Source organism: Anguilla anguilla, chromosome 1 (assembly GCF_013347855.1).
Source record: "Anguilla anguilla isolate fAngAng1 chromosome 1, fAngAng1.pri, whole genome shotgun sequence".
Lineage (NCBI taxonomy): Eukaryota > Metazoa > Chordata > Actinopteri > Anguilliformes > Anguillidae > Anguilla > Anguilla anguilla.
The window spans coordinates 33,470,342-33,483,937 of record NC_049201.1 but is presented as its reverse complement, the minus strand read 5'-3'; the positions used below and the strand labels follow the sequence as shown (position 1 = coordinate 33,483,937).

Here is a 13,596-nt window from a genome sequence, read left to right as displayed (position 1 = left end):
TTATTTTATGGACATGGACGTGTGTGTTCATGCACGCACCCACACTTGCATGCATGTGCATGTATATGAGAGGCCGCTTAGGCCATAAATCATACTTCCTCTCATCACCATCATAGAATCACCATTATACTCTCTCACACACACCACTATACCCTCTCACGTACACCATTAAACTCTCTCACATGCACCATTATACTCTCTCACACACACTGCTATACCCTCTCACATACACCCAGGGTTTCCGCCAGTGTATTGCAAGCCCGGCGGCCCGCCGGGCCTAAGCCTCAGGGAAAAAAATTTTTTAATGTATTTTTAAGATGTTTTTAAACTCCAGTAACAGTGGGGCAGCTCGGTTGAAAAGCTCACCAGCGACATCTGTTGGTTAAAACGTGAACGCAATAGGAAAACAGCAGGTCTGAGATCAGTGTTCTTTACCCTCATTGTGCGTGGAGTGACATTCAACCTTTTTAGTCTCTGCATTCAACACGCTTCCAACTATCACAAGCTAACTTTACCTAGCAAGCCAACATTTCTTATTTAGTAGGCTAACTAACCTCATTACAAACTGCGTTATCACTCCATCTCGTTGGTAAGTACATTCTTTTTATATTAACTTAAGCAGTGCGTAGGTAACGTTAAACAAGTAGCATGAATGTAACGTTCGATATATTATAACATTACATGACTTATTAATCGCCAACAAAAAAATGACTTCACTTGTTTATTAATAACGTTAGCTTGATGACATTGATGTCCACGATAACGCTGTCATAAAAATTTTCCCGACCGTGAAAACTGCCTGACTTGTTTACATTTTGGACATGTTACGTGCCAGGTTTGTTTTTTTCTTTCGGTCTCATTATTCCGTGAAGTCTGCTACGGGTCACTCCGCAATTGGTGAAGAAGAGGGAAGAGTGCGTTGTTTCCCCCCCAATCCTCTTCTGCGGACCTGCCTGGCGGCCAATGAGGAACAGACCCACACCTATATATAGCGAATATTGTCAGTTACACCCCAGTGACTTGGATTTGAATGTTAGTTCACTCAAGTATTGCTATTGTGACTTCGTACTATTTTGACTTCTGTGTATCGATCGTATTTCTGAAAAGACTTCGAGTTTGGGTTTGCGTCTCTGGTTTGGTTGCTGGTTTTGTGTTGGGTTAGGAGTGGGATTTAAGTAGGTGTTTGTTTTCTTAACTGTCACTGTTAGTTTCACTTGTGTATATATATAATGAGTGGGATTTAGGTAGGTGTTTGTTTTCTTAACTGTCACTGTTAGTTTCACTTGTGTGTGTATATATATATATATATATATATATATATATATATATATATATATATATATATAGATACGGGCGTGTACCACCCTTGTATGTTTTTGTTCAGTTTAGAATAGTCAGTGTAGTTAGTTAGGTTCGAAGATTTTCGGGTTTCAGTTAGTTTCTTTCATTTCTAGAATTGTTAATAACCAAAACAGAAATATATAAGCTATCTTCTTTTGTTTGGTACCGCCCAGTGTTTCCCCTCCTGTTTGTTCATTGTATAGATAATTAATTGTGTAAATAAAATTTTATATTTAATGATCAGTCATTTTGTTACTCTGTTACCCTGTACCCCTAGACCACAATGGGGACGTAACAGACAGATGTGGCTACAGAGTAAAACCATCGTTGTCCCAGCACTTTCGACACAAGTAATACCGGAAAAATCCTAAAATTTCTTCTTACGGTGAAGAGCGCCTGACCGGCAAAGAAATGTGTGAACACGGCAGCAAAATTAGGCTATATCTAGAAATACCATCTTTGGGTAAAAAACGCTACGGTTGAGGGGCAGGCACTCTTCACGGTAAGAAGAAATTTCAGGGTTTTTTTCGATATTGCTTGTGTCTAAAGTGCTGCGACAGAAACAACGATAGATTTACACAGGAGCCACATCTGTCCAAAATGTGAACAAGTCAGGCAGTTTTCACGGTCATGAAAAATTTTATGACAACGTGGTCATGTAGCTAACTTAGCTAGATAGCCAAACAGTCAGTAACACAGATACTTCCTTGGTGCCATTTAGGGATAATGTCAAGGAGGAAAGGTAGCCTACTGTAAAAGCCAAAAAACCTTAGACAGTTTTTTAAATGTTTAAATGTGCCCAGCATTCCAAGGCTTGTTGTAAGATTCAGTAGCCAATCAGGACTTGAATACAAGTTTTTTGTAGAGTGCAAAAACCTTGATATTATTTATTTTAATTTAATTTCTTTTGTTGTTGTTGAAATGTGCCCAGCATTCCAAGACTGTAAGAATCAGTAGCCAATCAGGACTTGAATACAAGTTTTTTGTAGAGTGCAAAAACTTTGATATTATTTATTTTAATTTAATTTCTTTTGTTGTTGTTGAAAACACAGCATTCCAAGACTGTACATTGTTGTCAGATTCTTAGTAAGACTCTGCTATGCTGTAAGCAGTTGTTGATTTTTTAAAATGTGTGTTGAATAAATGACTTATTTATAACAACATTCACATTACGTAGTCATATTTTCAAATCTCCAGTCAGCTTTTAGCACTGACTTAATGTAGGGCCCTGTGGAATCTGTGTTATAGCTTTTTTAAATTTTCAATTCTGCGATTCCGTCCGTGATTCTGTTATCACAGAAACTATAGGGCCCTACCTTAATGCTGCCATTAGTCTGTCGCTGGCCCGTGCCGGGCCCCCGTCAAAAAAGACACTTGGCCACCGGCCCGCGCCGGGCCCTGTCAAAAGATACTTGCCACCGGGCCTAACAACTTTTCTGGGGGAAACCCTACATACACCATTATACTCTCTCACATACACCATTATATTCTCTCACACACATCATCATAAATCTCTCACATACACCATTATACTCTCTCAGAACACACCACCATAAAGAATGGTAGTGTGTGTGAGAAAGAATGATTGTATGTGTGAGAGACTATAGTAGTATTTGTGAGAGTATGATTGTCAGTATGCGAGAGAATAGTAGTATGTGAGAGTTTGATTGTCAGTATGCAAGAGAATAGTAGTGTGTGAGAGTATGCTTGTCTGTGTGAGAGAATACTAGTATGTGTGAGAGTTTTATTTTATGTGTGAGAGAATAGTTGTGTGTGTGGGAGAGTATGATTGTATGTGTGAGAAATAATTGTAGTGTGTGTGAGAGAGTACTAGTATGTGTGAGAGAGTTTGATTGAAAGAGAATTTATTTTGATTGAAATGGAAGGCAGTTTCAATTATCAGTTCAACCAATCATACTCTCTCACAAGTACTACTAAAGTCTCTCACACATACAATCATTCTTTCTCATACTCACTACTATTCTCTATGGTGGTGTGTTCTGAGAGAGTATAATGGTGTATGTGAGAGATTATGATGGTGTGAGAGAGAGTATGATGGTGTGTGAGAGAGTATAATGGTGTTTGTGAGAGAGAATAATGCTGTGTGTGAGAGAGTATATTGTTGTGTGTGAGAGAGTATGATAGTATGTGTGAGAGCGTATGATGGTGTACGTGAGAGTATAATGGTGTGTGTGAGAGAATATGATGGTGTATGTGAGAATGTAATGGTGTGTGTGAGAGAGTATACTAGTGTATGTGAGAGAGTATAATGGTGTGTGAGAGAGTGTAGTGGTGTGTATGAGAGAGTTTAATGGTGTATGTGAGAGGGTATAGTGGTGTGTGTGAGAGAGTATGATTTATTTCATACATGTATATTCTTGTTTGTACACATGTGAACTTTATTTGTGTGTGTGTCTGTGTGTGTGTGTGTGTGTGTGCTTGTTCTTCTATGTGACCTGTGTGTACAAGTGATCACTGCTCTGTTCTGTTCCTCCTCCAGGGTTTTGCAGACTTATGCCTCTCCCCCACTCCCCTGGCACCTGGACTGTCCACTTCAGTGGAGTTGACTGCGATGGTCATCTTTCTGCAGGCACTGCTGACTTGGTACCCTCCTCCATCTCACAAAAAACACTTTCAGTTCTGTCTGTTCTCTCTTGCACCCTAGCAACATATACAAGCATATACAACACAGTCTCTCTCCCTCTCTCATGTCCTAATGCCTCTACCTCCCTCCCTCCCTAGCCATTGCGGAAAGAACCAGAAATTGTGACCGTCACGCTGAAAAAGAACAAGGGCATGGGCCTGAGCATTGTTGCTGCTAAGGTGAAGATGCTTCTACAAACTTCTGCTTCTGTTGGTCTCAGGAATACAAAAATTGGATAGCACCCAGGAGGCAAAGAAATTCCATTCATAATCAATAGGCATTATGTTAACCTGACAACAACAATTTGCGTTGTAACAAAAGAACGTGCCACTAGAGAGGGGGGGGGGAGGACTTGGTTGGGAGGTACAGCATCTAAGTTTTAACCAAATTGAGCTTACATTGATGTGTTGTCATCCAGCTTGTTATGTCTTGCAGACAAACAGATGTGTGCTGAGACCAGTGTTTTTTTATTTGGGGGGGGGGGGGGGGGGGGGGGGGAGGTAAGAAAATTATGTTTTTAATTAGCATAGCAATGATAAGACAGGCTTTGGGAGGAAATGACAAAACTAAGAGACTTGATAGAGAGAGAGAAGAGGAAAAGATTAATGACTGAACCCTGCGGGATACCTGTTAAGAGTTCCTGAGGTCTCCAAACCCTCTCTTTGCAAGTACAACACAACCATGTGGTCTTCTATACTATTCTGTGTGATTTGTGATCATATTGGGGGTATTTAATGATTCCACCATACAGAATCTTTCAGAATACATTGCAGCTTTCAGTCTATGCTTGTGGACTGCCCTCTTAAATTCATACAAAAAAAATTTAGATTGCGTTCAAGTCTGGGGAATAGTAATTTTGTGGCCAGTTAATCATTTCTTGGTTGATATTGAGGTACATTTGGGATCTCTTTTGCATTGGCAAATTGATTTGAATTGAAGAGGGCAATTTACATCAATGTTGGAGACGTTTGCTAAATGTAAGAAGTTTTACCTTCAATGTTTAGCATTTTTGCAGAACTGAAGACAAATTAAAGCCCTTCTGCTAAGCAGTATCCCTGTTGCATACAGACGATTGAATATTCTTGCTGTGCTTGTCTGCAGTTGATAATTCTTTATGTGTTATCACATGCTGTGCATGTTGGCCCAGGGTGCGGGACAGGAGAAGCTTGGGATCTACATCAAGTCAGTGGTCAAGGGAGGAGTGGCAGATTTGGTGAGTTTGATCACAGTTATCCATCTCAGGTGGTAGTAGTCTGGGTAATTAGTGAGGCAGTGGGACAAAGAAGAGAGTACTATGCACCACAGACCCTACCCCTGCTTCTAACATGCTGACAAAAGGCCTTCCGGGTGTAGCTTATGTGCGATGCACGTGTAGCCCTTCCCTTGTGTCCCCCTAACCCCTTTTTTATTACTGTTTCTACCAACTATATTGCATTTTCACAATGTATATGATGTTGTTTGAAAAAGCTAAACACAATCAATAGGGTGATGGCCTGTCACCACTGAACAAAAAAAATCTGTGGTTTGTTTGTCAAATGAGGACATGGTCAATGCCATTACGACAGCTATTAAATAAGCTACGACTGAGCAACAAAGCATCCTGGACACAAGGAAGCTCCACCAGTGTGACGTTTCTGTATTTATCGCAAACCATGGGGAATATAATAACCTGGCGGCTTGTTCTGTTGTATATAGTTCCTTGGTTTTCGTGTCAATTCATTTGGCTTAACACCACTGGCTGATGGGTCATGTGAGGTTAAATTTAGTTCTCATTTTTGCTGCTTTCTTGAGAAGAGGTATCTGCGGGGGGAGGGGGTTGGTGTTTTTTCTATGCAATTGAGGTTATTTGAATAAATGGCTATCCTATATATCATTAGCCTGAACTCACACATCAAGTGCACTTGCAGCCTAGAATTTCTACACTGTAAATATATATCCATTGCTTTTATTCAAGAAACTCACCTCTCTGCAAATAATTTAAGCATGTTGCAATACAGACATTATATAATTATTACTCATTCATGCGTGATAAATAAATCAAAAGGTGTTGTTATTTTAGTGGAAAGAAATCTGCAGGTTTCTACTGACAATAAGGATAATGACAGTGCAGGGAGATTTCTTTATGTCTTGCTAACTATAAAGTACATTAAAATTTTGTTTATGCCCCATAGCTTTGATACCAATTTCCTATCCGCTATCAGTAGCACCCTGCTTCAATATCGAGATCTTCATTGTATTATTGCAGGAATCTATGATGCCACTGTCTCCCCAGAGCTAGATAGATCCCCAGGAGGTCCAGGCGTCGTCTCGTCTTTAACCTTAACTCTGAGATCCTTCCTAGCTGACCTAAATTTAATTCATCTATAGTATTCCTAATGACAATGTAAGAATTTACTCTTTCCAATCTGGTCATAATGGCTCCTCTTCCAGAATTGATTACATTTTTTCAGTCCCTCAGGAGTTAATAATATATTGTGGATAGATATGCTTCCCATGTTTTCTGATTGTGTACCGGTTCAATGTTCTGTAACCTCTTTCATTAGCTAGGCCTACCTCAAAGTACGCAGATGGAGATTTAATAACTTTTTGCTCTTAAATGCAGAAATCCTCTTACGGAAGAGACGGAAGTTTTTAGAATGTAATTAAGTTCAGTGTGAGGACCCTCAATTTTTATGGGGGACAGTGAAATGAGAGGCACTCATTTTGCGCCAAGGTTGAATTTGTAATGTAATAGTAGATCGACTGAAATTGAAAAGGAGATTGAGAGATTGGATTGGATAGGGAACAAGGGGAATCATTTTTTGAAACCAAATCCAATACACTCATTGCTTTAAAGGGACAGCATAGAAGCCTGTAAGGCAGAATTTACCTTGAATAGAACAAAACAAAAATATTATTATGAGGGGGACAGCCCTAGCAGATTATTAGCACTGCAGTTATTACAGAGCGAAGCTGAAGCAGTGATAAATGCTATTCATACAAAACAAGGAGTGATCGTGATGGATCTCTGCAGAATCAGTGAGCTTTTCAAAATTTCTATAGCAGTCTCTATACATCAGAATACACTCTAGATGCAGATAGATGCACATTCCTTCCGAACAGCCTAGCCTTACCAAGTTGTAACCCTTTGGATAGCAAATTTGAGCAGCCCATATCTCTGGAGGAGCTTGAGTTAGCAGTAAAATTGCTCCAAAGAAGAAGGTTGCTTGGTTTATACAGTCTATAAGAAATTTTATTTCAGTTTTTCAAAAAATAAAAAAATAAAATATATTTCACAGAGACCAAAGAAATTCACTTAATACTATTTTACTGGGAAAAAAAAGACCCACTGAAACGTTCGAACTACAGGCCAGTAACTTTAAGCTGCAGGGATGTGAAGCTTTATGCAGAACTACTGGTCTCCTGCATGGAATCAGTTCTGGGAAAGCTTATACACTTTGATAAGACTGGTTTTATGAAGGGGAGAGGGGCATTGGATAATATTCATAACCTCCTGCATATTCTTAATATGTCACATTACACATTATCTCATGACTGTCCTGTGTTGTCCCTCGATGCTGAGAATGCATTTGACAGGTTAGAATGGAACTACCTTTGGCTGGTCCCTAGGATTTGGATTTAGGCCCAAAATTATCTTTGTGATAAAAACATTACATGGGTGCCCGGCAGCTTTGGTTCTTACTGGGCCCTGTCAGTTGTCTCCCTTTCAATTGCTAAGGGGGACTTGACAGGACTGTCCTTGCTCACCTCTCCTCTTCGCTATTTCCTTAGAACCCTTTACACAAGCCTTTAGGGAATCTCTGCAGTAACATTACAAGGATGCAAATGACTGCCTTCTTTTTTTTTTTTTTCAGTCACACTTTAGGAGTTCTCTACAAAGTTTGGCAGCCTCTGGCTAGAGTGTCCATGAAGGTGTCCACGAATCAGCTACTTTGGTCCATCCATATTTTGCAGGAGAAGGTACAGACTGGATAGTTTTCAGACTTTTGGACCAAATGCTAGCTTGGTACCCTGCTCGATTTGAATGTTGTAGCAGTGCAGCCTGTGTGGGAGGAATGTTTTCCATTGAGAGACATTTTTGAGAAAACAGGTCCTTCCTTAGATCATTGACCTTTTCAGTGTCAGTTGTCTTGTCATACAGAACATAGGTGTATCTTCAGAAATGAAAAACTGTTTGATTCCTGGCTAAGCGGTTGAAAAGGATTAGCCGTCATAGCAATGAAGGCATTTGTCACTTCCGGAAATGATTTCCATGCAGCCCAGGCTGTCTTTTTGCCTTTGCCCTGGAACTGTGAAGTTGTATCACAGCCTGTGAATGAGTGGAATCCCAGTAGAGCCAAACTCATTTTCCTTCCCAGCCTTCATTGCTATGACAGCTAATCCTTTTCAACCACTTAGCTAGGAATCAAACAGTTTTTCATTGCTGGAAAGATACACCTCTGTATCTTTTTATCTGGACCAAAGTAGCTGATTTGTGGACACCTTTATGGACACTCTTGCCAGTGGCTGCCAAAGTTTGTAGAGCACTCCTAAAGTGTGCCTGTAAAACTGAGCCCCTCTGTTCTCGAAAGTGTTGATGCCAGGATGCTGGGTTACCTTGCACAGCATTATGCCAATGTGCTGGAACATGTGAATTGGCACACATGTGAGTCACTACTAGATTATGTCCCTCAAATGAGATCTTATACTATATGTTTTTATTTGTTATTACCTGGTGATGACAAATGATAGCAACCTTGAGATTGAAATGAGTCCACTTGGGTGCATCATAGGTCAATTGCCAACTGTTTAGACAGCCATTTTGAATTTCTTCAATAGTTCACTTCCTGTTTAAGAGTTTTTGGGGGCACCCCATCTAGGATATATTCGGATCACTCAATGTACGTACCAGATTATATGCTTTTATGAGGTCCTTTCTGTGCCTTATGTCAATTGCTAACTGTTTAGGCAGCCATTTTGAATTTCTTCAGTAGCTCACTTCCTGTTTAAATTTTTTTGGGCACCCCTTCTAGGATATCTTGAGGTCACCCAAGAAACGTGTGTGCCAAATTTTATGCTTTTATGAGGTTATATATGTGCCTTTTGAGTCAACTACCAACTGTTTAGGCAGCCATTTTGAATTTCTTTAATAACTCACTTCCTCTTAAGATTTTTTTGGGCACCCCTTCTAGGATGTCTTAGGATCACCCAAGGGACATATGTACCAAATTTCATGCTTCTATCCGCCACGTAACGAGTTGGCCATTTTTTGAGTTTAATTCCCCTGACTATGAGGCAATTGTAGTTATTTGACACTTTGATGTGACACAAAGTGTGAACGACAACATTGTGAGATGGATTAAAAGATTAAAAAACAATGTAGGAGACATTGGGTAGCATTGCTTTGGAATACAGTTTATTTAATTTCTGTGAGGGAAGGTAGCCTATATTGTTTGTAGTACAGTAACTTGCCGTCATTTTGATATCAGTACTTTTAATGGCAGGCCTAGCCAGTTTGAATGAACGGCTTATAGACAGTGCTTTGTAAGTGTGAGTAACTTGGCATTTTTGTGCATTGAAAATGTGTTTTTAATGACATATTTCTTTTTGTACTGTGTTTCTAATGAGTAAGTGATAAATAAATAAAAATTCATATATAAATTCAGGCTATGACAGACATGCACATGTTGCACTCGCAGAAAGACAACACAAGTCTTCCAGTGCCACATATTTTAATGAAAAGTTCTTTTTCACTGCAAACAAAACATAATAGCGGCAGTGTAGCACAGTCGGTAAGGAACTGGGCTCGTAACCAAAGGGTCGTAGGTTAGATTCCCGGGTAAGGACACTGCCGTTGTACCCTTGACAAGGTACTTAACCGAAATTGCTTCGGTATATATCCAGCTGTATAAATGGATACAATGTATTTTAAAAAAATGCTATGTAAAAGTTGTGTAAGTCGCTCTGGATAAGAGCGTCTGCTAAATGCCTGTAATGTAATGTAATAATAGCTTTTAGCTGACCGCATACGGAGACACTCTGTTTCAACTGGCTTAGCTTGCATGTATTCCAGTAAAGCTTGCTACCAAGCACGTTGCAATACTGTTCTGTATTGTCTTTTTCTCTAACAGAAATGATTAATGTCATGAAAAGTAATGAAACCCCCGTTTTTACAACGCATAAATAAGCATTATAACATGGTTCATGAAGAACGTTCCCACTGTAACGTAGCTAACTAACCATGCGAACAACAGTATAGCCTGCGGCTAGCACAGAAGGTAATTCAGTTTAGCCAACATAATCTTACAACATTGTTGTGTATAAGCATGTATAAATCAACAGGAATTTGTACACATACTAAAAGTATTGAAAATTCGTGCTGCGGCTAGCCAGCACAGAAGCTAGTTATATTACTAACCAGTTTAGCCAACATTATCTTACAACACTGTTGTGTATAAGCATATATTACCTGCAAATAAAATAAAAGCTTTTAGCTGACCACATGCGTAGACTCTCGCTCTCAGCTCGCTTAGCTTGCCACCAAGCAAGATGTCCTGTGCCTGCGAATCTCACACTGACTGGCGGCCACTGCCATCTACTGGCGTCAGCTGGTATCGCACTGGCTAGCAGAGAGAAAAAGATTCTTGCAGTAATATGCATCTCATTAAAAAACACGTTTTCAACGTACAAAAATGCCAAGTTACTCACACATACAAGACATACACCGTATATAACTCATTCATTCATTGGCTGTTGCGGTTATTTCTGTGGGGAACGCTGAAAAGTGCCAAACTCTCGGTGCTGTATAGGTATGGGGCATAACCAAGGCATAACTTGGCTGAATGGCATACCTGCCATCCCAATGTATCTCTTAAAGGGACAGCTACAACTGTCAAGATGACCATTCTGCCGCAAATTAACGTTCTGTTTTTTAATGATTCCATGAGCACCTCCCCCAAAATTTATACATGAAATTTATGTTTGTTATCACAATTCCTCTGGGGAGGAAAAAGTGCCAGAATCAAGCTAAGCACATTACAACAAAGTAAACATACTCGGGGGCCTTGCTGTTCCAAGCCTAAAAGTTTACTATTATGCTTTTCAACTCAACCTTGCATATTTTGAGGGATCTGAATTCAGAGGTGCCATGGCAAATTGTAGAAGCAGATCTGGTAAAAACCACACAGGTTTGAGGATCTGGTATATACAGGGGTGGGTCATAGAAATAAAACTTGAAGTTTGGGAGCATCATTACTAACTCTCTTGACATTTGGGAAAAAATGAGAGCCGATAATGGGTATTAGATCAAAATTCTACCAAAAATCACCATTATGGAATAACTGTCATTTTCAGTCAGGTGGTAGAACCATTTACCTTTTCTCAATGGACTTGGTAAGGGATCTACATATTCAGTGATATTTGTGGTGAAACAGGTCTGCGTGTGTTCAAAGAAATTAGGAATCATTACACTTGACCTGGTCCGTCATATTTTTTGACCTAAGACTAAGATCTGCGATTAAGCTTCCTAATAGATTGTACGACCAAAAATCTTCCAATTGAGACGATATGGGAAAAACAACTAGGTAACTTTAATGACACATCAGAGAATCTTGCAAATAAGCTAATTCACTTTAAGATGATTAAGGTGAGTGTATGCTATACCTTATAAATCCTTTATAATAAAGTTTGTTACAAGCACTAAATGTAATTTTTGCCCATGCTTTGGGTATCACATTGCATATGTTCTGGGAATGAGTGGTTATTAGGAACTTTTTGGGACCGGGTCATGTCACTACTGTCAGCACTCTTGGGAGTCAACATAGTACTAAATCCCTGCCTCTATTTGCTCAATGATAATTCAGCCTCGTCCTTAACTTTGTATCAACATAGACTTATTTTGGCTGGTTCCACAGAGTTGAAAAATCTTGAAGCTTTGGTTTCAGATTGATCTTCCTAATAAATAAATATTGGGTATTGTGTTACCAAAATGTGGTCTCATTATAATGTACATCTGCTCATCTGAACAAGGCCAATGCAGCAACAGTGCAGACATTGGTAGGCATTGTCTCCACCATAGGGGATTAGCTCAAGATATGATAGAGGATTTTTCTACAATTGTTTCTTATTGTAACCTTTTATTGGCATTTATTATTTATTTCAGGAACTTTTATTGTGTTTTAATTTATAATAGAAATATTATTAATTATTGTTAATTATGTGTTTATGGAACCATTTCCATTTGATATTACAGGGAACATTGGCATTATTTACACTGAACTATTAAATGGACCAATGTTACTTACGAAGCCGTAGGTAATGGGACCACGTGCATTTATCTTACTCCCTCCCCCAATTGTAAAAAATGTGTCTTCTTTCTTTACTCATGTTTAGCCTCTTCTGTTTGAGCTTCTTGTAGGATTTATTCTATACAGTTGTGTTAGGTGTGTTGTAGCAAAGATTGGAATGTGTGTCTTTTTTGTGTGTCCTTTAATGTGTGCTCCAAAAAACGGTTGATCACAAAATAGCAAGCTGACAGAGGTAGATATTTTAACTTCTGCAGGTGGCCTTGTGTGTCTTATTTTGTGATGTGAAACTTTTTCAGTTTTTTGGATATTAAAGTTTCACGGTTTAATGTTATTGTACTTTACCTGCTGTGTGTGTGTGTGTGTGTGTGTGTGTGTGTGTGCATGTGTGTGCATTTGTGTGTATATGTGTTTAGGATGGCCGACTGGCTGCAGGGGACCAGCTTCTGAGTGTGGATGGGAAGACCCTGGTTGGATTGTCACAGGAGAGGTAACACCAACAGCCAACTGTCCTACCATGTAACAGATCATTACTGATCTTCAGGTGACATGTTCACTCTTTAAAGGCAATCTGTGGAATTCTGCAAAAATGAACATGATTTGCTGTCTTAGTACTTTTCATTAGCTCTGAGCATTTGATTGGTCATACCAAGAACACATTTAGCAGATGGCCTTTATGAGACTAAATCATGAGTGGTTCATGCAACCAAATGGGAGACTCCACCCAAAAATCATAATTTTATATGTTCAGAATAATTTGTATAAGTTCAAGCCTTTCATTTTTATTTGCAGACGACAATTTGAACTGACCATACACATTTTTGCTCATCCTCTTAATTTGTGTAAATGTATCTTTTGAACCGGAGAATACTTCTGAAGTTACAATGACAATAGACACTTTTCGAAAAAAGTCTATTGTGGCATGTTTGAATAACACCAATTATAAAGCAGAGTATCTGAATGACTTTTTACTCCCTCTAATTCTTATCCCATTTAAAAAATATTTTATATGAATACCCCACCTTTTTAAAACACTTTGTTTTACCCATTGTCAGATTAGTAATGATTGATTTAATGCACTTAAATGTAATCATTAAATAAATAGTACCTTAATTACTGTTCATCTGAATTTGGGGAAAACACACATTACCCAGAACTAACCTACAAATGACTTGAACTCTTAAGTCTTGGAAGAGGTTGAGGATACTTCCTTATTACTGCCCAAATGTAAAATATAATTTTTAGAGTTAAATGACTAAAACAACGCCAGTTCAAATTCAAGGTTGACTACTACTACTTAAACCTGTGACAGGGATAATTCGCCATCCA

General features: G+C 39.0%; 1 protein-coding gene across 11 annotated transcripts in view; it reads left to right on the top strand.

Moving 5' to 3' along the window:
• Positions 1-13,596, top strand: part of LOC118234553 (afadin-like) — a 210,204-nt gene that overhangs the window by 151,978 nt on the left and 44,630 nt on the right. For all 11 annotated transcript variants that reach the window (XM_035431235.1, XM_035431224.1, XM_035431207.1 and 8 more), the window contains 4 exons: positions 3,842-3,945; positions 4,084-4,164; positions 5,133-5,198; positions 12,684-12,757. In XM_035431235.1, the coding sequence (XP_035287126.1) occupies positions 3,842-3,945; positions 4,084-4,164; positions 5,133-5,198; positions 12,684-12,757 (325 nt within the window). The remainder of the gene's footprint in view (positions 1-3,841; positions 3,946-4,083; positions 4,165-5,132; positions 5,199-12,683; positions 12,758-13,596) is intronic.